Source organism: Chionomys nivalis, chromosome 25 (assembly GCF_950005125.1).
Source record: "Chionomys nivalis chromosome 25, mChiNiv1.1, whole genome shotgun sequence".
NCBI classification, from domain to species: Eukaryota; Metazoa; Chordata; class Mammalia; order Rodentia; family Cricetidae; genus Chionomys; species Chionomys nivalis.
Window position 1 is genome coordinate 29,583,910 of NC_080110.1, and position 22,252 is coordinate 29,606,161.

At 54.0% G+C, this 22,252-nt stretch overlaps 2 protein-coding genes across 4 annotated transcripts; one reads left to right on the forward strand and one right to left on the reverse strand.

The window, feature by feature from the left end:
• Positions 1–648: 648 nt before the first annotated feature.
• Positions 649–12,876, forward strand: Gli1 (GLI family zinc finger 1). Its single transcript, XM_057758020.1, has 13 exons — positions 649–691; positions 916–1,038; positions 3,659–3,784; positions 4,018–4,110; positions 5,121–5,316; positions 5,546–5,690; positions 5,976–6,068; positions 6,157–6,288; positions 6,533–6,682; positions 8,744–8,908; positions 9,337–9,567; positions 10,137–10,404; positions 11,020–12,876. Exons 3-13 carry the CDS (start codon positions 3,685–3,687, stop codon positions 12,744–12,746), a joined length of 3,300 nt encoding a protein of 1,099 aa, XP_057614003.1. The 5' UTR covers positions 649–691; positions 916–1,038; positions 3,659–3,684; the 3' UTR covers positions 12,747–12,876.
• Arhgap9 (Rho GTPase activating protein 9) lies at positions 12,844–21,247 on the reverse strand. 3 transcript variants are annotated; one of them, XM_057758022.1, is made up of 16 exons: positions 20,735–21,247; positions 20,238–20,449; positions 18,006–18,086; positions 17,732–17,833; positions 17,469–17,527; positions 17,219–17,312; positions 16,934–17,029; positions 16,707–16,805; positions 16,385–16,526; positions 16,194–16,304; positions 15,623–15,721; positions 15,397–15,474; positions 15,219–15,272; positions 14,872–15,006; positions 14,368–14,473; positions 12,844–13,245 (listed from the first exon to the last, which is right to left on the reverse strand). In XM_057758022.1, the coding sequence occupies exons 1-16, from the start codon at positions 21,048–21,050 to the stop codon at positions 13,074–13,076; spliced, it is 1,956 nt and encodes a 651-aa protein (XP_057614005.1). In that variant the 5' UTR covers positions 21,051–21,247; the 3' UTR covers positions 12,844–13,073. The 3 variants fall into 3 exon arrangements, with proteins under 3 accessions (XP_057614005.1, XP_057614006.1, XP_057614007.1); XM_057758023.1 differs by lacking the exons at positions 20,238–20,449; positions 20,735–21,247 and adding an exon at positions 19,379–19,479; XM_057758024.1 differs by lacking the exons at positions 20,238–20,449; positions 20,735–21,247 and adding an exon at positions 19,379–19,472 and having other exon boundaries at positions 18,006–18,168.
• Between the last annotated feature and the right edge of the window lie 1,005 nt (positions 21,248–22,252).

Below are 22,252 nucleotides of genomic sequence, written 5' to 3' on the forward strand. Positions count from 1 at the left end.
AATCCTCCACGTTCCAATCTAAGAGTGAGGCTGGCCTATAAACCACAGCACGGAGAATGCCCAGTTAAGACCAACGAAAGCCATCGGCCGTACCTTCAAAGTTAACTTTCTGGGGTGAGCTTCCCCCTCCCCCTCCTTGCTCCCCCACCGTCCTCTCCAGCCTCGCAATATTTTCCTCAATGTTTTCCTGGCTCTGGTTCAGGTCCTCTTCGTGGACAGCCGATCCATGAATCCGCGCCGGGATTTACTGCCCACCAAGAGCAGCGTGTTCGGGGGGGGGGGGTAGTAGGCAGTATAGGGTCCCTCAAGGGAGGGGGAGGATCCTGGGGGTCCTGGGGGTACCATAAGCCCGGCACCCCCCTCTAACTTCTAGCCACCCCACTTCATCTTCTAGAACGGCCTGAAGGAAGGATATTGGAGGGAAGTGAGCGGGAAGAGCGGCCGTGCGCCGGTGGCAAGAGCAAGAAAAAGTTTTTGCAAAAGGAAAAAAAAAGTTTGCGCTTCTCGCGGGTGGTCCCGGCTCGCGGCCCGGCGGGCTGGGCCGGCGGGAGGGCTGGGGGCCAGGTTGGGGGGGTGGGGTGGCACTGAAGCTGCGCTGCAGTGGCCCTGTCGCCCCCCCTCCCCGCCGCACACCCCCCAGCCCAGTTTCCAACCCTGGACCACGCATCCCGAGCCCTGCGCCCCGACGGAGGTGAGAGGGGGGCAAGAGGGGAGACCACCTGGGAGCGGTGGGGGAGGGGGCTGAGAAGATGCTCTGATGCCTAGGAACTCACCCTATCCCACAAGGAGACCTGGGGCGCAGAGACAATATGGGGTGGGCGAGATTGGGGTGAGCCATTAGGAAGTTTGGATGTTTTTCTTGTTTGGCTTTAATTTGTGCCTCCTTTTCTCCGTATCTCCTTTTTCTTTCGGCAGTCTGTCTGTCTTGGGTCTCTTTGTACTCTCCCACATATTAGAAATATCTCCCTTTCTTGAGGTTGGCATGAAGAGGCTGTTGGGACGGCCAGCTGGAGGTCTGCGTGGTAGACGGAACTCCAGGTGCGTCTCTGAGCGCCGTTGGAAAGACGTCAGTGTTCCTAAGAGGGGCCCCACCGCAAAAGGAGAGAGCGCTCAATGCGGTGGGAATAGAAGTGTTTGAGGCAACAAAATCACTGAGGCCGGGGCTGGGATTGGACTCTTGACCTGTGTTGTGACAGATGTCCCGGTAGAAGCTTGGGTTTGGGGGCAAAGGAGTGTTTTTGGACTAGGAAGAAAGCTGGGTGGGTTTCCAAACGTGTAGTGTAGGCCTTAGAAAAATCCCTAGGAAATTTGTGTTTCTTAGTCTGAAGGACTGTGGGCAGGGCCCTGAGCAAGAGCTGGGGAGACCTTGTTTTGACCCTCTGACCTCAGGACCACCGGGGCAGCTGAAGCCAGGCGCCAGGAGACCCCTACTGAGGCAGAGCGGGACCACTGGCCACTGCCAGCTTGAGTATCCCGGTTGGCCCCCCGCCCAAACGGGAGCTGGGGACCGAGGCCCCTCCTCTGGCTTAGACCACCCTGCCTGCCCTTGCTCCCCGCTCTGAATCCTCTTTCAGGCCCCATGACCCTGAAACAATCAACCCAGGACAGTTAGCTTCGGGGACGCGATCAAGGAAAGGGAACTCCATAGAGGCCGAGGGTTTTGGAGAACCGAGGACTTTATGATTTAGGTCTTTCCTTCCAGTGCAGGGAGAAAGACGGGCAGTTTTCTGGGAGAAAAGTTCTTGAGAACGCGAGTGATTTTTCTCTAGGGGGCGGGGTTCAGAAGGACCCCCCCCCATTATCTCTCTGGGCATCCCCGCCGTACGGACGTCTCCGACTCGCCCTTGACGTCACTAGGGGGTTCCCGGGGGTCTATAGGGGTTAACCCTTAGGAAGCCAGCTGAGATACTCTGGAATCCAAGGTGTCCTCCCGTGCACACCTTATCTAGCCAGGCCCTTCTCTCTGTAGTGTCTGGTTTCTTCTTTCCCACTCCACTATAGGGACCCCACTTTCCAATAGTGCCCCCCCCGCGTGCCACTGCCTGCTTTCAGGATGCGCTGAGAGAAGGGAAGAATGTTCCACCCTTCACCACCACCCCCCCGCTTTTCTGGGCTCCCCAGGCGGGCGGGGGAAGCTGAGCCGTCTGCAGCCGGAGCCTGCGGCGGCGACTTGGGTGGGCCGAGAAGGCACGGGGGCGGGGAAGGCGGGACCGGGAGAAGGGGGTGGGGCCGACTCCTGGGAGTTGGGGAGAAGGGGTACAGGACGCAGAAAAATAGACACTGAAGATGATTCGGGTCTCTGGCAGGGTAACTCTGAGTGCGCTCTGCCCCATTCCTCCCAGAAAAACCTTCACGGAAACTGGAAAAGCTAGCTAGCGACATATTTACTAGTATGAAGAGGGAGGCATGAGTGTAGACTGTGGCACGCGTGGGACATCGGGTCTCCTGGGGTAGTCAGGCAATGGGACAGGAAGATAAGAGTGACATCTTTGAGCGAGCATCTAGCGTCTGGGGGTCGTTTGCAAGTCCTCCCCCTTCCCTTGAATGAGTCATAGCAGAGGAGGCAGAAGACATGCCCCTCATCCAGCTGCCAGCCAGCTGTGCCCCCCACCCCCAACGTTAGTGCCAAGGTCGAGTTGGGAGGTCTTGGATGCGGGATCCGGGACTCAGCTGAAAAAGGAGGAGTTAGCATAGGTACAACCCAGGCTACAGCTCTTGGGCTGGGTCGTAGGGTTCCGTTCTCCATTTTGCCCCGCCCTCACCCTAAATCCCAGCATCTCGGGATCACCCACCGCGCTGGCCGGCCCGCTCCCGGTGGTTCTCCACCCCACCCCGCCCCACCCCACCCTCCGCTCCCGGAAGACCTAAAAACGTGGAGTGGAGTGAAAACTGGTTGCGAGAAGGAAAACCGGACCTCGCTCCATCTCTTTGCTCTCCTGCTCCTTCCTAATTGGAGGAGTTTTGTTTTCTCATCCTCATTAAGCCCTTTCTCAAAGTTCCTTTCCAGTTCCCCTCGACCAGAAGGGTTAAGTAGGCTCAGACTCAAACAGCCTCAGAATGACTTTAGCTTCCATCCTTTTTACTCAACAGACGGGAGACACTCTGCTCCTAAGCCTGATTCCCTCCCACACATTTCTCTGTCTAAGAGGACAGATCATTTATGTTCTCTTCTCGCCCCACCAGCCTATCTGGACTGAAGCGAGGTCTCCCTCTACTGGACACGGGAGAGATTGCATATGCATGCCTTCTTGGGCTGGCGCTCAGACAGAGCGAGCAAGCAGTCCCTGGCATGAAGTCAGTGTTTCTCCAACACACTCTTCAAAGCTGGCCATGACCAGAACGAGAAGCAGTGGAGGGATCATGACATTAAAATCGCCTGGAGTTTATGTTGAATCAATTAGTCCATACTTTCCCCATGTGCATACACAGACTATGAGACACTTACCCAGTTCCCCCAAAAGATCCCCCAGACTTCTTGCTCTATGGGAGGTTTCTTCTTAACGCTGTTGAATGGCATTATTTTCAACTTGATTTCCATGACCATTCTCAGGGAAGTTAGGGGCACAAGGGGCCTGCTGGCCACGATCTTGTGCCTGAGATTGCCATTCTTGTTTCCCATCCTCTTTATGACTTGGCAAATCTGCACTCCTTCCTACAGTGCCCCTCCTTCTTCCCCGAGACACCATGTTCAACTCAATGACTCCACCCCAAGCCAATAGTTACGGTGAGCCATGTTGTCTCCGACCCCTCCCCAGCCAAGGGGTCCCCAGCATGGGGACGGAAGGTGAGTGTGTTTAGCAGTCCCTGGGGCTTGAGGACTTGGCAGATCTCTCACCTACTCCTGGGATCCCTCTCCAACTCATCCCTACCCCACGCTAGTTTCTTATCTACAGGAGGATTTTGAGACCCCCATGCCATGTATGCTTTGAGTCTGGGATCATATTGTACGTGGGGTCTCGAGGTAAGCCCGGTATCTCCCCATCCGAATGCCCCAATCCAGCTGTCTCTCTTTTCTAGGATTTTCTGGTTTGCCCTTTTGCCACCAAGCCAACTTTATGTCAGGGCCCCAGGGTTATGGGTCTGCCAGAGAGACCAGCGGCTGTACTGAGGGTGAGGACTCAGGAACTCTTCTCCCCCCCCCCCCCCCCCCGCCCGCCCTCTGGGACTGGTTCTGAAGGAAGAAGTGGGAAGGCAAGGACCCAACTCAGTGGAAGAGATGTTCAGAGATGAAAGGGATCAGAGAACAATCGAGAGGACCTAAGAGCAAGACAAAAAAAAAAAATTTTGCTTTTGTAAGTCAGGCCCCACACTGAGTGCACAGAGACATGTACCTTTACCATATCTTTTCTTTTTAAATTTTATTTTTTAAGCAGTGTATGTGTTTGTGTCTGTGTGGGTGTGCACGTGTGCATGCTGGTGCCCTGGCAAGCCAAAGGTGTGGGACATCCTTGGAGCTGGAGTTATAGGTAGTGGTTGTGAGCCACCTGATGTGGGAGCTGAAAACCGCACGCAAGTCCTTTGGAAGAACAGCAAGTGCTTTTTTTTTTTTTTTTTTTTTTTTGATTTTTTGAGACAGGGTTTCTCCGTAGCTTTTGGAGCCTGTCCTGGAACTAGCTCTTGTAGACCAGGCTGGCCTCGAACTCACAGAGATCCGCCTGCCTCTGCCTCCCGAGTGCTGGGATTAAAGGCGTGTGCCACCACCGCCCGGCTTGTTTTGTTTTTTGTTTTGTTTTTTTGGTTTGTTTTTTTGGTTTTTCGAGACAGGATTTCTTTGTGGTTTTGGAGCCTGTCCTGGAACTAGCTCTTGGTCTCGAACTCACAGAGATCCGCCTATCTCTGCCTCCCGAGTGCTGGGATTAAAGGCATGCGCCACCACCGCCCGGCTTGTTTTGTTTTTTTGAGACAAGGTTTCTCTGTAGCTTTGAAGCCTGTCCTGGAACTAGCTTTGGTAGACCAGGCTGACCTCGAACTCACAGAGATCCGCCTGCCTCTGCCTCTGCCTCCCGAGTACTGGGATTAAAGGCATGCGCTACCACCGCCGGGCCACAGCAAGTGCTCTTAACTACTGAGCCATCTCTCCAGTCCCCTTTGCTGTTCCTGACTCCTGTCTCCTGCCATAGGGCCACTCTTTCCTCCTTCCCGGAGTTCAGTCAAACTGACAAAGAAGCGGGCACTCTCCCTCTCACCTCTGTCTGACGCCAGCCTGGATCTACAAACAGTTATCCGTACATCGCCCAGCTCCCTTGTGGCATTCATCAACTCACGCTGTACATCTCCTGGAGGTTCCTATGGCCACCTCTCCATTGGCACCATGAGGTGCTGGCAGCCTCGAACTAAGAGGCCCCTACAATATGTACTGAAACCCATTAGAGAACTCAGACCCTTCAAACCTCCACCCCAACTTGAATCCCTATCCTTCCCAAAGCACTGGACCCTTTTCAGAGACCCCCTGGGGCTTATTCAACCATGCCTTCCCTAAACTCACAAAATAGAGCAAGGATTCTCGTGACTGATAGTCTTAAATAACAGCCTCCTCTTCACCTAGCCCATCTCTAGGATTCCCACCCCAGATGAGCCACCAAAAAGGGACTTTGCCTTCCTACGGTGTCCAGCCCTGTGTTCCACATGATTCCACTCGGGGTGCGATGATGCTGCGTCCTCAGTCCCGGGGACCACGTCCGACTTGCCAGGTGGGGCTCTTCACAATGCCCTCATACTTGGCTTCCCAGCCTAGGATAGGTGGGTGGCAGGCTTAGCAGCGGGGCAGGTGAAGGAAGACGGCAGGTGTAGATGGTAGGTTCACCCGGGTGAGAGCCTTCTGTCCGTCCCACTCAGCAGTGCAGGCTGTGGAGGAAGCCCTTCCTTACTCACAGGGTTCCTGCTATTTGGGTGGGGCCTGTCGGGCAGAAGGACCTGGCAAGCTTTCCCTTCTGACTACTCCATCCTCATTACCCTCACCTCTTCCCCCGGGGAAGCGGAAGTCAGAGCTGGACATGCTGCTGGTGGGCAAGTGCCCAGAGGAGCCTCTGGAAGGTGACATGTCTAGCCCCAACTCCACAGGCACACAGGTAAGAGGAAGGGCGGGGCTTTCTTTGTGGGGCCTGAGCAAAACAAAACTTGCCACCAATGGCCTTAAGAGTGTCTCCCTTGCCCTAGGATCCTCTGCTGGGGATGCTGGATGGGCGGGAGGACCTGGAGGAGAAACCTGAGCCTGAGTCCGTGTATGAGACTGACTGCCGCTGGGATGGCTGCAGCCAGGAGTTTGATTCCCAGGAGCAGTTGGTGCACGTGAGACCCAGGGAGTAGCAGATGGTTGGTGGGAGCCTGTGGAGACTGGGCTTTATGGTTTGCCCCAGGGCAGGACGTTCAAGGGTACCGGGGTCAGAGATGGCATGCTCAGTCCCTCAGAACCAAAGTTCGGTTACTCTATGCTCTAGAAAACCTAGGGTGTGGGAAACGTGACCCTTTGAGTAGGGGGCTGGGTTCGGGTGACATCGGGAACCCCGGAAAGCCTCGTCTTCTCCCTCCTCAGCATATCAACAGTGAACACATCCATGGGGAGCGGAAGGAGTTCGTGTGCCACTGGGGGGGCTGCTCCAGGGAACTGAGGCCTTTCAAAGCGCAGTACATGCTGGTGGTGCACATGCGCAGACACACGGGCGAGAAGCCGCACAAATGCACGGTGAGGCGCCCCTCCGAGGGTCCAAGGTAGACTCGTGCCTTCCGTGCCCCTTCCTTTGTAAGCAAATGTTTAAAATCTTCCTGAAGACTGCCCTGGTAGAAAGATGGGCATAGTGATATAAAGATGTTTTCGGTGGTGTGGGGGCTTGTATTCCAAAGTGCATATATGGAGGTCAGCAGGCAGCTTGCGGGACTCAGTTCTCATCTTCCACCATGTGGGTCCTGGGGAATCAAACTCAGGTTTTCAACCTTGGCCACAGACACCTCTAATCACTGAGCCATCTTGCTGGCCCTAAAATATGTTCTTGGTATGGTATGTTACATATCTGTAACACTAGCACTTAGGAAGCTGAGGCAAAAGAATCTAGAGTTTAAGACTAGGTCTCCAAAAAGGAAAAACAAACAAAGAAAAAACCCAAAGAACAAAAGCAAGCCAGGCGGCAAAGGCAAGCAGATCTCTCTGAATTCAAGGCCAGTTTGGTCTACGTGACGAGTTCCAGGCTAGTCAGGGCGACACAGTAATACTCTAGCTCATAAATAAATAAACAAGCAAACAAATAAATAGCAAACAAAAACATAGCAAAATTAAGTTTTGGATCAAAAATATATTTTTCCCTTTTGATTTTTTTGTTTGTTTGTTTTTTTTTTTGTTTTGTTTTTTTGTTTTTTTGTTTTTCGAGACAGGGTTTCTCTGTGATTTTGGAGCCTGTCCTGGAACTAGCTCTTGTAGACCAGTCTGGTCTGGAACTCAGAGATCCACCTGCCTCTGCTTCCAGAGTGCTGGGATTAAAGGCGTGCGCCACCACCGCCCGGCTTCCCTTTTGATTTTAAAAGAAATGAAAACATGCTGGGCATGTCGGTACACGCCTTTAATTTCAGTCCTAGGAAGGCAGAGGCAAGCAGATCTCTATCATTTTGAGAGTAGCTTGGTCTGCTTAGTGAGTTCAAGGTCAGCCAAGACTGCACAGTGAGACTCTGTCTCATAAAACCAAACTAATAGCCAGGCATAGTTACACAAGCCTTTAATCCCCACCACTCAGGAGGCAGAGGCAGACAGATCTCTGTGAGTTCAAGGCCAGCCTGGTCTACAGAGTGAGTTCTAGGACAGTTCGGGCTACACAGAGAAACCCAGTCTTGAAAAACCAAAATAATAATAAAATGAATGAAAACTTTTTTTATGAATCCCTTGTGGGTCCCTTAGTATTCCTTTTTTTGTTTTGTATTTCAAGACAGGGTTTCTCTGTAGCTTTGGAGCCTATCCTGGAACTAGCTTTTGTAGACCAGGCTGGCCTTGAACTCATAGAGATCCGCCTGCCTCTGCTTCCCCGAGTGCTGGAATTAAAGGCGTGCACCACCACCACCTGACTTCCTTAGCATTCTTGCTACTACTGTTTCCTAGTGGATAGCTCGCATTGTTGCTGAAGGACACTCCTGACTCTCTAGGACAGTCTAAGCTCTATGCCAGGACACCTGCTCAAGACGCTCCCTAGGCAGCCAAGGGAAGGGAAGCTGAGGGTGTGGATTCGCACAGGGAGCTGCATCGTTTCCATTTCTCAGATGAGGACACAGCTACAGAGGTTAGGGATGTCACCCAAGTCCCACATATCTGGAAGCAGCTGAGCCACTCAGACATATCCATGTTTTGAAGATTTGTTAGTTTGCTTTGAGACAGGGTTTCTCTGTGTAGCCCTGGCTGTCCTATAACTCTCTCTGGAGACCAGGTTGGCCTTGAATTCACAGAGATCCACCTGTCTCTGCCTCCTGAGTGCTGGGGTTAAAGGTGTGCCCCACTACCACCTAGCATTTTTTTTTTTTTTTTTTTTTTTTGGTTTTTTGAGACAGGGTTTCTCTGTGGCTTTGGAGCCTGTCCTGGAACTAGCTCTTGTAGACCAGGCTGGTCTCGAACTCATAGAGCAGGTCTCCAGCTTTCTCTGCCTTTAGATCCCACCTGCCCTTGTACCCGAATCCTGGTATTCTCTTGGCTCCTCATGACCTGCCAGTTTTAGTTTAAATCATAAAATTTCTGTGTCCTATCTGAGAAATGTGGCTTGACCCCTTTCAGTTTGAAGGGTGTCGGAAGTCGTACTCACGTCTTGAAAACCTGAAGACTCATCTTCGGTCGCACACGGGTGAGAAGCCTTACATGTGTGAGCATGAAGGCTGCAGCAAGGCCTTCAGCAACGCCAGCGACCGCGCCAAACACCAGAATCGGACGCACTCCAATGAGGTGAATGCCCGAATTACGAGACGCTTCCCATTTGAGACACGTCTAAGTGTTTCCCCCGTAGAGAGCCCCCTAACCCAGGACTTCGGCCGTGAGTTCTCCTTGCTACGTAATTCATACAGGAAATACTTCTGAAAAATGCCGCTCTTTGGTCTAGCCAGGCAAAGGGTCCGTGTTAAGTAGACCCCTGACCCCTTCAACTTCTGAATTTGTGTGGCCTCATAGCCTTGGGGATGGGGGAGGTGGTCACCTCTTTTTGTTGGACCCGCACCATCTGTTTTCTAATCCTTCTATAAGCCTCTCACCAAGGGCTCACGTTCCCCTTCCTTCCTCGAAGGCTGTGTACTTCACTCACCCCATGTGGCTTTTCCCATTCTGTTTGTGTTCTGCCTTGATCCCTTGGCCTTCGACTTGGCAACGCTACTCCACAGAAGCCATATGTGTGCAAGCTCCCTGGCTGCACCAAGCGCTACACAGATCCCAGCTCACTCCGCAAACACGTCAAGACAGTGCATGGTCCTGATGCCCACGTGACCAAGAGGCATCGAGGGGACGGCCCGTTGCCACGGGCACCGTCCCTTTCCACAGTGGAACCCAAGCGGGAAAGGGAAGGAGGACCCATAAGGGAAGAGAGCAGACTGACTGTGCCCGAGGGTGCCATGGTGAGCCAGCCTAGGAAGTCTTGCCTCGGTATCCCATCATGTCCTGCTGACCCCTTCCTAGCTGACCTCTCCCTAGAAGCATACCTTCCTACATGCAGTCACCAGCCTACCTGTCTCTAGTTTTAGTATTGCTCCCTGGCTGACCCCAGATCTAAGGGTGACATTAGAATTGTCCATTGTCTAATTGGTCCAATACATTCAGTTTGGGGTCGGGAGGGGGTGCTTCTGGGAATATGGACAATGGTAGGCAAATGCTTCACCACAAAGCAAATCTTCAGCCCCCTGTGGACTCACTCTTAAGTAGCTCTTTACCTAGCTCCAAGCTTTAGGTGTGCATATTTGGGTATTCTTCAAAAGAGGAAACAGGCAAAGATAATTTGTCAGGGTCATAGCACTAAGCCGGACTGGAGCCCTGGGAGTCTGTACCCCAGCAGGGGCTCTTCCCGTTTTCCTCTAGTTCACCCCAACCTCTTGCCTGCTTAGTCCTCAGCCCTTGTGAACACTGGGACGTAGGCTTCAGCCACTCCCCTGCGGGAGGGTACCACCCTCCGCTCTTGCCCTCTTCACAGAAACCGCAGCAGAGCCCTGGAGCACAGTCCTCCTGCAGCAGTGACCACTCCCCAGCAGGCAGCGCAGCCAATACTGACAGCGGTGTGGAAATGACCGGCACTGCGGGGGGCAGCACTGAGGACCTGTCCAGCCTGGATGAAGGGCCTTCTGTTGTCGGCACTGGACTGTCCACTCTTCACCGCCTGGAGAACCTCAGGCTGGATCAGCTGCATCAGCTCCGGCCAATAGGGTCCCGGGGTCTCAAACTGCCCAGCTTAACCCATGCTGGTGAGACCTGGGTGTGGGAGGTGTTGCTGAGCTGGGGACCTGTCCTGAGCTGAGGCGATGAGGTCATCCTTTGAGTTGCCACGTGGCATCTTTTTATTGTCTGAAAAATACTCCCCTTCCAAGCCCGGCAGTGTCGGCACATGCCTTTGATCCCAGCACTAGGGAGGCAGAGGCAGGCCGATCTCGTGAGTTCAAGGCCAGCCTGGTCTACAAGAGCTAGTTCCGGGACAGCTAGGGTGTAACACAGAGAAACCCTGTCTCAAAAAACAAAAACAAAAATACTCCCTTCCTTGGAGATACTTTTCTTCCATCGATCAGAAAATTATGATATCTATCTATGTGTGGCGGTTATACACCTGTAGCCGCACCACTGGAGACTAGGGTAGCAATACTTCAGTGATGTGCTATCCCCCTCACTGCAGCAGCGCACAAAACTGTCACTGCCTGGAACCCTTGGCCAAACAGAGTAAGTGCGGTGAACGGAGACAGACAGCGTGGTTGGGGCGAAGAAGCCTAGGACTCTTTACCGTGGGTTCCCGGTCAAGGCTAGCCTATGGGAACACAGGGTGGGAACCGCGGGGCTCCCTACCACCTGCCTTCTCTCGTCATTTGCAGGCACACCCGCGTCTCGCCGACTGGGCCCCCCAGTCTCCCTTGACCACCGCAGCAGCAGCTCCAGCAGCGTCAGCTCTGCCTACACAGTCAGCCGCCGCTCCTCCCTGGCCTCCCCTTTCCCACCGGGATCCCCACCGGAGAATGGCGTGTCGTCCCTTCCTGGCCTCACACCTGCCCAACACTACATGCTCCGTGCAAGATACGCATCAGCCAGAGGGAGTGGCACCCCACCTACTGCAGCACACAGCCTGGATCGGATGGGGGGTTTTTCTGGACCTCCTTGGAGAAGCCGAGCTGAGTACCCAGGATACAACCCCAATGCAGGAGTCACCCGGAGGGCCAGTGACCCAGCCAGGGCTGCTGACCATCCTGCTCCAGCCAGAGTCCAGCGGTTCAAGAGCTTGGGATGTGTCCACACGCCCCCTAGTGTAACAACTGGGCGCAACTTTGATCCCCACCTCCCTACCTCTGTGTATTCACCACAGCCCCCCAGCATCACTGAAAATGTTGCTATGGATACCAGAGGGCTACAGGAGGAGCCAGAGGTTGGAACTTCCATGATGGGCAATGGTCTGAATCCATACATGGACTTTTCCTCTGCAGATACTCTGGGATATGGGGAACTTGAGGGAACGGCGGCTGAGCCCTACGGAGCTAGGGGCCCAGGTCCACTGACCAACTATGGCCCTAGCCACTGTCCTCAGCAGGTCTCCTATCCTGACCCCACCCCAGAATCATGGACTGAGTTTCCTTCCCATTCTGGAATGTGCCCTGGCACTAAGGCTCCAAATGAAGCCTATAGCCAGTGTCCTCCTCGACTTGAACATTATGGACAAGTGCAGGTAAAACCAGAACAAGGGTGCCCGGTGGGGTCTAACTCCCCTGGACTGGCACCCTGCCTCAACGCCCACCCCAGTGAGGGGTCCCCAGGTTCACAACCTCCATTTTCCCATTATCCCCAACCCCCTCCTCCCCAGTATCCCCAGTCGGGTCCCTATCCTCGGTCTCCCCATGATTATCTTCCATCAGAACACAGGCCTGGCCTCAGTTTTGACTCCCTCTCTCACCCCACGGGACAGCTCAAAGCTCAGCTTGTGTGTAATTACGTTCAATCGCAGCAGGGATTGCTGTGGGAGGACAAGGGCCGGGGAGGGCTCCCCACCCAGGAACTTCCATATCAGAGCTCCAAGTTTCTGGGGGGTTCCCAAGCTAATCAGAGCCCTGCCAAAGGACCAGCAGCTATGTACGGATCAGGCTTTGCACCTGCCCTGGCCAATCACAAGCCAGGCTCCTTTCCTACCACCTCACCATGCAATGAGACTTTTGGAGTTGGGGTAAACAGGCCTTCCCATAGGCCAGCAGCAGCACCACCCCGGCTTCTGCCCCCACTGCCCTCTTGCTATGGACCCCTCAAGGTGGGGGGCACCAACCCCAGCTGTGGCCATCCTGAAGTGGGCAGGTTGGGAGCAGGTCCTGCCTTATACCCTCCCCCTGAAGGACAGGTATCCAACCCTCTGGACTCTCTTGACCTAGACAGCACTCAGCTGGACTTCGTGGCTATTCTGGATGAGGCCCAGGGGTTGAGTCCTCCTCCTTCCCATGAGCAAGGGGACAGCTCTAAAAATACCCCATCTCCCTCTGGGCCCCCCAACATGGCAGTGGGTAACATGAGCGTGTTACTAGGGTCTCTGCCTGGAGAGACACAATTCCTCAACTCCAGTGCCTAGAAGGATAAGGAATCCCAAGCACATCGTGTTTCCTAGATGGCTACATGAGGTGCCGAGGGATGGCAGGACTGGGCTGGGGGCTGTATTTAGTCTCTGTGTGTTCCAGGAAAACACTTTAATAACGACAGGTTTCCTGACAATAAAGGAAGGCTGAGAGTAAGAGCCCCATGTGTCATCTTGGGGAGACTGGAAGTGGGGCTCACACACCTTCCTCTTCTCCCACATCTGACAGCCCAGTGGAAGAGCAGCCTCCGGGAGAGAGCTTACGGGATGTCCTCTCCGAAGACCAGCTGACAAATGGCCGTGTCTTCCTCCTCCCTGCCCGAGTCAGGTGAAGAGGCTTGCAAAGTTGTTGAGCATCAGCTGGATCAACTGCCCAGGGTAGAATACGTGGGCTGTCATGTCAGAGGTCTCCTGCTCAGGGCGGAACAGCGTCGGTCCAAACACAATTCCCAGGTTGTGGGCGGTCATTCGGTTCTTATCTGAGTGTGCGATCACCCTGGGGACAAAGCCAAGGACAGGGGAGGTAGGCGACGGGTACCCAACAAACCAGTATAGCCCCATCAGGTAGGTATGAGCAGGGCAGAGATCACCCTGGGATCCCTCCACATGCTGGCTGAAGGAACCAAGTACAGAGTAACAGAGATGGGCCAGTGGAGAAACCTTCAGGATATGACTTGGAGGCACAAGCTGGGTAGAACTGCTTAGTCCTCAGCTCCAGGGAACACCCCAAAGTTCTTTAAGCTCACAACATGGGAGGCTTGTATTCAAATGTGCCCAAAAGCAGCTCAGCTAAAAAAGCCTCCCTGCCCTAGGGGGAGACTAAAGTCAGGGAAGGGATAGAGCAGAAATCCCTAATCTCACAGCACCGCTGGTTTTATTGGGTGCTCATTTGATGCTGAGCTAGCCAAAGGCTAGGATATGTCAATGCTCCCCGTCAGTCCCTAAGCAACACCCCCCTCTCCGTGCTCCCTGGTCAGTCCCTAAGGAACACCCCCATCTTTTTTTTTTTTTTTTTTTTTTTTTTTTTTTGGTTTTTCGAGACAGGGTTTCTCTGTGGTTTTGGAGTCTGTCCTGGAACTAGCTCTTGTAGACCAGGCTGGACTCGAACTCACAGAGATCCACCTGCCCCTGCCTCCCAAGTGCTGGGATTAAAGGCGTGCGCCACCACCGCCCGGCTGAAACACCCCCATCTTTGCGCTCCCCATCCAGTCCCTGAGGAACACCCCCCTCTCCGTGCTCCCCTGTTAGTCCCTGAGGAACACCCCCATCTCCGTGCTCCCTGGTCAGTCCCCAAGGAACACCCCACTTTCCGTACTCCCCGGCCAGTCCCTGAGGAACACCCCCCCTCCGTGCTCCCTGGCCAGTCCCTGAGAAACACCCCCCTCTCCATGCTCCCTGGCCAGTCCCTGAGAAACACCCCCCTCTCCGTGCTCCCTGGCCAGTCCCTGAGAAACACCCCTCTTTCCGTGCTCCCTGGCCAGTCCCTGAGGAACACCCCCATCTCCGTGCTCACGGCCAGTCCCTGAGGAATACCCCCCTCTCTGTGCTCCCTGGACAGTCCCTGAGGAACACCCACTCCATCCTCCCCAGCATGAACAGGCTGTTGAGTCTTCCTGACCTGCATAAATGCTCCAGGATGTACTGCAGTGTGTCACGGTTGGGCTTCGGCAACAAGTCCACTAATTTTTTTATTTCAGAGAGACACTGATCTGGCTCAGAAAGTTCTAGAGAGCGACGGGAAGGACAAGAGAGAGAGGTTAGGGAGAGTGATATGACAGGGTGGGTAAATGACTTTCCCTTGTCCATGGACGGTATCATTTGTCTCCCCTCTGCACTTCAGCACAAGAGATTCAACCCAGGGCCTCGCATATGATAAACACACAACTTACTGCTGAGCTGTAGGGCTCCGCTCTTTCCCGTAGCTCACCTGTGACTTTCAGAATTCTTCCCAGCTCGATCCTCTAAACATTCACACACATATTCCCCCATCCCTAGAACAACTAGAGTTGGCATGAAATTATTTCCCATCCTCGCAGATGAAGACGGAAGGGACCCTCTGTTCTAGTCTCTATTGCACAGGTCCTCCCGTGGCAGGAGGATCACCGAAGCTCTTGACCCTTACCGAGGGCATCACGAAAATGAGGCAGCAATGGTGGAGGCATCAGAGGCTGTGGCAGCTCCCGTAAAAAAAGCTTCAAGGCCCCGGTGATCACATGAATATCATCCCATTCCGCACTGTCTAAATCTAATTTGCCTTCTAGAAGGAAAAAGAAGTTCCTTGGGTTCCAGACTCAAAGATCAGGAATTTGGGGGGAAATCTAATCAAAACAGGTCACGAGAATGTGGCGATGGCCCATAGTAGGGCATGCCAACAACAGGGACAGTGTTGTTGGGGCGGGACATGGGGGGAATTCCGTGGGGTACAAAGAGGGCATCGGTCAGCCTTTTGAGAGTCTGAGGTGTAAGTACCTTGTCCCGGCTGTTCTGGAAACATGTATCTCCCATCAGAGGTGACTGCCCGTTCTGAAACAAGCACGAGAAGAGACCAGTAGCTGAGACATGCAGTTCCAACTCCCTCCCTCAGAACCACTCTTGGTTCTGAGGTACCTGATTCTTCAATTCATTACTTCCTCCCAAGTCCTCTCACCTCTGTCTACCAGGAAGCGCAGTTTCTGGACCACTGCCAGGTTCCCGCTCACGCGGTAAATGCCATCCACATCTAGACCTAGGAGATGAAGGACAGGGAAGATGGGGACTTGAAAAGTGTTTAAGTGAGGGATCTGAGGGAGAAAGGAGTCAGGAGGAAGGCAGAGATGGGGCAATTGGGTCCTAGGGCTTGAAAGGGGGGACTTTTGGAGTTTGGGAAACACAACCTTTTTTATCCACAGCCTCGACACAGAGCCGGACAAAGCTGGGCACAGTGTCCCCTTCCCTTTGGCACAGCGATTCCAACTGGCAACCGAACACTTGGTCTGCAGAGGAGGGGGATGGATCAGTAAAGGTCCTCACTATCCATGTAAGCCTGGGACTGCTGCTACGTGGGGGCAAGGATGCCCTGCCTCTGCTCCTCAAATAATGAAGCGTAGGGGAGAAGCACGAGTGTCAGTAGACTCTAACCTGAGTCTGGAAGCTCTACTTTGAGCCTCACTAGAGTTTTCATTAATGCTAAGACTGTAGCCCTGGCTGTCCTGGAACTCAGAGATCCTCCTGAGTGCTGGGCTTAAAGGTACCAGCCACTACCCAGCATGGTGCCTCTCACCTGTTATCCCAGACACTTAGAGGAGGCTGAGGCAGGAGGATTGCCCAAATTTGAAGAAAACCCGGGGATAAATACTGAGAGTATATTCAACAACAATAAAATCTGAAAACCAAAACCTACACAAAACAGAAACACTAGTAAAGCTGGCACAAAGAGCAGTGCCCCTCTGGTCCAGCCCAGCCTACCTCGGAACAGGCCCCGCTCCTGAAGGCTCTGCAAGGTTGGTCTCTTGGCGATCAGCCGCTTTAACTTGTTCCGCACGCGGTTCTTCTGCTCAGTGCCCTCGGCACCCCGACCTGCCAAACCAAGGAGTGTGAGCTCCAGCGGAGGACGCTTCCCTGCAACCCAGCCCGGCCAGCTCAGTCCCACTTCGTACTGGAAATCCTGCGGCTGCTAAGCCTTAGCAGTGGCTTGGACACCGGCTCTGACTCCAACTCGTCATCCTCACCAGCGCTCAGCTCCGCCAGCTCTGCGGGTCCCGAGCCGGATAGACGCAGCTCTAGGGGGTTCTCCCGATCCTAGACCCGGGCAGCCAGGGTGGGAGGATGGAAGAGAGAGCATCGGCACCCCCACATTCCAGCCTGACTCAAGGTCAGGACTCCACCCGAGACCGCCTGGTTCCCACAGCCCTTCTCTTTGTCCCTCCCCTTCCCGGGTCTAGCCTCCAGGGTGCCTTCGGGGTTCTGCACCCTCCTAACCAGCCGCTCGATGACCGCCCGCAGCGCGCGATGCCAGGCTCGCAGCTCTGGCTCCTCGTCCGACTGCAGCAGGAACTCATGGCCGGGGACCGTCCGGATCTGGGGGATCGGGCGGGAAAGGCTCGCGTCAGCTAGGAGAGCCTAGAACGCTGCGAGGTCGAGCGTCCTCTGGTCACCCCGTCCACTCCGTCACCCAAATCTTTGGGGCCGCGCGAGACGGCACTCACGTGCAGGACGTTGCGGCGGCTGGACAGGTGGCGCCCATTAGCCAGGGCCGCCCCGCGCAGGTCCACGCTGCTTTCCGGCCGGCTTCCAGCGGGCGCCTGGCGATGACGGGAGAAACTGAGGCTGAGTCTGTTTCCTCACCGCTTCCCTCTGGGGTGGTAGCGGTGAGCTGCTTCCGCCTTCCTTTACCTTCTCCTCCATTTCCTTCCTTGCCGCCCCCATCTGTTGACCCGAGGCGCAAACCAGTAACCCCCAAACCCTTGCCGCTCCCCCTGGCCGATGCTCACCCAGCCTTGGGACGGCGCAGACTGCGGCGGCCGCTCTCGGTAGAACACAAGGCTGTTACCAGTTAACACCACCCAAGCCGGGCCCCAGTTCTTCCTGTGGGGGAAGGGAGGAGTAGAAGCAGTTAAAAGGTCATTTTAGAGTTTCACCTGGAGTGCCTGCGTCCCTCCTCCCCTCCTCGGCACCGTCACCATTGCTTTCTACCCTGTGAAACCCAATAGCCTAGACCCCTGACGTATTCTGGGTCCTCACCTGAGTTTACGCCCTCCTTGAGCAATCTTGGTCATGTTGATCAGACCTGACTTTTCCTCCTGGGAAAGGCATGGGGTATTGCTTGTAAGCCACCCTGTGCCACCCACAGCCCTCAAGGGTTCTCTCTAAGGCCCGTTAAAGTTTGGGGGTGGGGGTGACTGGAGAAGAGCAAACACCCAGAAAGAAGAATGTTATTTTCAAGGACCAGAAGACAGGGTGGCGGTGCAGAGAGGTCTGGGCGTTCAGGGACAGGATAGACTCACGTGGGGGTCATCCAGCTGTGGCTGAGAGGAATGCAGGGCTGCTGGCTGGTCCGACAGGTCTCCCCAGGGGCTGCCCCTGCTCCGGCTGAGGCTTGGTAAACCCTAAGGATGGGGAATTGAAAGAGGACATTCAATCTGGTGGTCCCAGGTTGCAGGAGAAAGAGGGGTGTGGCTGTGGGAGAGGGCAATGTTACAGTGGCCTTGGAGAACGCCTTGCCTAAGGGGGGAGTCACAAAAAGTTAACCTGGACGCTGAGACAATGGGGTGTTCTCACCTGTGCATCAAGCCATTCCTGAGGTTGCGAGGCCCCACTGTTCCTAATCAGAGTCTCTGTCTGCTCCATGGAGCCAGGTTTCTGGGTTTGGGGGGAGACAAAACAACATCCAGTTGATACCTCAACAGTTCAGCAATTCTCACCGTGTTTCCTTTCTTCTGACCTGAGAGCCCCAGAGAGAAATGGGGAAGAGGAGTTTTGAAGGGACAACGGGACACGGAGGAGGAAAGGTGTCTTGAATATGACTGTGGCATGGCACAGGAGAGGCGTCTTGGTGGGATCTAAGTTACAGGGGTTGTTAGTGACAGCCGAAGCCCGTGTCCTGGCAGCTCTAACAATCTAAGCTCTGCCACTTGTCCCCAGTAATCAATCAAAGCGACAATGCTAAAGGGCGGAGAATAATTTATCTGGGGCTAGAGAGATGGCTCAGTGGTTAAGAGCACTGACTGCCTTCTGGAGGGGCGGGAAGGGGGAAATGCAGCTGGTCCAGTTCCAGGAGGTCTGACGCCCTCTTCTGGTCTCTGTGGGCACTGCATGCATGGTGATACACAGACATACATGCTGGCGAAACACCCATACACATAAAATTTTTTATTTATTTATTGAGAAGTGGATCACTCATATAAATAAATTTGGTTATCTCCAATGCTGCTTTTGGGGTCTAACATGAGGTTTAGATCTGAATAGAGGACAAGAGATAATTATAAAGCCAGGCATGGGGGTGCACACCTTTAATTCCAACCTGGGAGTCAAAGGCAGGTGAATCTGTGAGTTTGAGGCCAGCCTGGTCTAGAGTGAGTCCCAGGACAGTCAGAGCTACACAGAGAAACCTTGTCTTGGGTGCGGGGGTAGGGTGGGATGGGGCGGGGGAAGAGGTAATTGTTACTAAGCAGTGTGGTCCTTGCCTATCTGTGTCTCAGCTCCGTTCTCGGACGCTGATGAGGACTTGACAAGCTGTGAGAAAAATGTGACCTGTCCTCCTGGGAGACAAGTTCCTTCTCTGACTGGTATCAGGACCCCAGCCGTTTACTTCCCCAGCATAAGACTCCAGGGGCAATTCTAATCCCTTGGGGTCCGTGTCTCAATGGTTTGATAGCTGAAGGAAGAGACCCAGCCTTTCTCCTAAGAATTCCGGCGTTGGTCCGTCCTGCCGGAGCTGCTCCCAGGCATCTAGCCTTGGGGGCGGAGACCGGGACGGGGGATGGGAGATCCAAGTTCTTTGGGACAGAGACCCTGGACATCAGAGAAGGCCAACCAGATTACAAGACACGGGGAGCTCTGACAGGAGGGGCTGGGATCCTGCCTGCCAGGGAAGTGGGGAAGAGGAGGTGGGTGCTGCCCGGTCCCTCCCAACCGCTCTCCCATTTACTCACCTTCGGCTCCGGGCCAGGGTGACCCTGGTACAGGGCTAGAAACCCCAGTCCCTGGCTGTTTTTTAAAAAATTCTCCCCTCACAGCCTTCTTTGCTCTTCTCCGCACTTCCTGTTGCCAACTTCCCTCCTCCCCCACGCAACCCCGCCCCAGGGCTGCAGGAAAGGGGAACAGGCTTTTTGGGGGGTGGGGTGGGGAAGAGAAAGTGCCCCCTCCTCACACCATTCAGAGGAAAAGACAGCAAGAGGTGAGGGGCCACGCCAGGTGAGGGGACTTATCCGCAGCCGACAAGGAGGGGGGGAGCCAGGCTGGCTTGTTATCCTAGCATTTGGGAGGCTGAGGCAGGAGGATTATAGGAGTTTGAGGTCAATCTGGCCTACCTAAAGAGTCCAGCTCAGCTGGGCCTACTACAGAGTGAGACCCTGGCTCAAAATACAGCTGACAAAAGAGAAGGAGGGGGAGGGGATGGACAAGAGAGCTATAACTTTAGAAGGAACTTGCCGGTAGCCCGACTTAAAGACAGGACAGAGGACAAACCTTGCCCTGGGCTAGGAGTCAGAAGCAGAGGAAAAGCAGTCAGTTGGCCTCCTGCTGTTGGGCTGAACTCGCATCCCCTCAGGGCCTGTGTCTTTTTCACCCCTACTTTGCTAGTAGCCTCTCTTTCTCCACGTGCAGGGTCTTTTCCGACCACCTCAGCATCTTCTTTATTTTATTTATCAGGCTGATTTATTGCCACCCTCTGCCACCCTCAGTCCTTTAAGGGAGGACAATGTCTGTCTCCTTTACCTCTGTGCCCAAAACAGGGCCTCATGGTAGTGAAACTGACCACGAACCGTGCTCTGATGAAGATCTGTGACTTACCGTGTTGGTACTGGCCTCTGTCATGGAGCCTTCCTGGGGGAGAGATCTTTCTCTTGGCCCTTCCCTGAGGGGTTTCAGGAAGCAGGGTTTCAAATAGGCCATGCTGGCACTCCTGCACATTTTGCGGGAACAGGGAGGAGGTTGCTCAGAAGTAACCTGGGGTTCCTGAGACAGGTAGAGTTCCTCCAGGGAGCCATGAAACATCTTTGTCCCTGAAAAGAGACGTGGAGGAGTGGCAGGTGATGACAGATAGGGCTTCGGCTGAGTTGTCAAGGAATACAGAGGAAAGCTGCCGGAAATGACTTGAGACCTAACCAGCTTAGAGCTAGGAGGGATAAAAGGTGATACCACCATGGTGGATGTGAGAACAGCGAGTCTTATCAAAGGGAAGCGAGACAGAGGGGTCACCAGAAGCGAGAGGCAAACCCACTAGGTAACTCTCTCAAGCCAGGGAAGCAAGAAGGGGAAAGGGGAAGGAAAGCTTGGAGTTTACTTACCAGGACTCCAGAGGGATGCATTGTGGGTAGAGTCTGCCAGTCTGGGGCAGGAGAGTGATTCCTCGGTCATATACGCAGCTGGAACAAAGATGGGCCTGGACCAGGAGGACACTCCTAGGCGCCTTGCCAACCACCAGTCCGAGTTGGTCTTTCGAAGCAGTTGGAACCTGTCACCTTCAGCCAGAGACACCTCCCGGCCATCTGCCCCAGTATAAGTGAAGGGATAGAGAACGCAGAGCTGGGGTCCCTGAGAAGGGCTTTGTAGACTCACTCCAAGATTTCCCCAGATACTTGGCCACCACCGGCCTGAGAGCATTGTGGTCAGCACTGTCACCTATGGGAAAAAGGAAAGTTGAAGTTCCAGAAGGAAATAGGAGTGGGTACCTCCACACAGAGGAACATGGCTCTTAGAGCTGCGTGTGTGTGTGTCTTGGATGAGTAAGGACAGGAGCCTTGGAGAGACAAGGAAGGAGTAGACTAGAGAGAAGCCCTGTGTGGGAGAGATCAGCACAGTTTGGGGACTGAGACCTCCTGCGTGATGTGTCTGATGAGGAAGTGTATATAAACAAGGTGAGAGAGGATGTGGTCAGTAGACCTTGGTGGCTGGCAAGGCAGGAAATCAGAAAAGATGACCGAGCTCGGTAATTTTTTCCTTTAGATACCTTGTGGAGGTCACCCGAAGTTTCAGGGGCAGAAAGAGTTGGTCCTGGGTGCTGGTAGGAGTCCTGAGCTAGACACAGAAAGACCGAGAGGAACATGGGAGAAAGTACGAGGGAGAATGACAAAGGAAAGCTTATGACTTGTGACCTTTATTAAGTTTGCACAGGCCTTGTTGTTTCTATGACCAACTGCCTCAGACTTAAACCTTTGTGTTTCCTGTGCAGACAGACAGACAGACAGAAAAACTGTAAGAACGAATGAGACGGAAAGAGAAAGGGGCTAAGAGAAAGAGGGGTTTACATCACCTAGAACACATTTTGGGGGTATGAGCCTCTGCATCGGCCTTTTAGGCGAGTTCCCAGGTTTATTGTGGGGTTCTATTAATTGCATTCTTGTGTTCTCTGAGTGTTTTGTCGCATGTCTGTCTGTGCACTCTGCACCATCCAAATGCCTGGTGCTTGAGGTTTCAGGTGGCTGCGAGCTGTCATGTGTGTGCTGGGAATTGAACTCAGGTCCTCTGGAGGGATAGCCAGGCTCTTTGTTTTTTCTTCCTCCGGAGACAGGGTTTCTCTATGCATCCCTGGCTGTCCTAGAACTCACTCTGTAGACCAGGATGGCCTCGAACTTACAGAGATCCATCTGCCTCTGTCTTTCAAATGCTAGCATTAAGGGTGTGTGCCACCCGATGGACCACCATACCTGGTTTTTGTTTTGTTTTGTTCTGTTTGCTTTTTCCCAGGCGGTGGTGGTACATGTCTTTGACTCCAGCACATGGGAGGCAGAGGCAGGTGGATCTCTGTGAGTTTGAGGCCAGCCTGGTCTACAGAGTGAATTCTAGGACAGCCAGAGCTACACAGA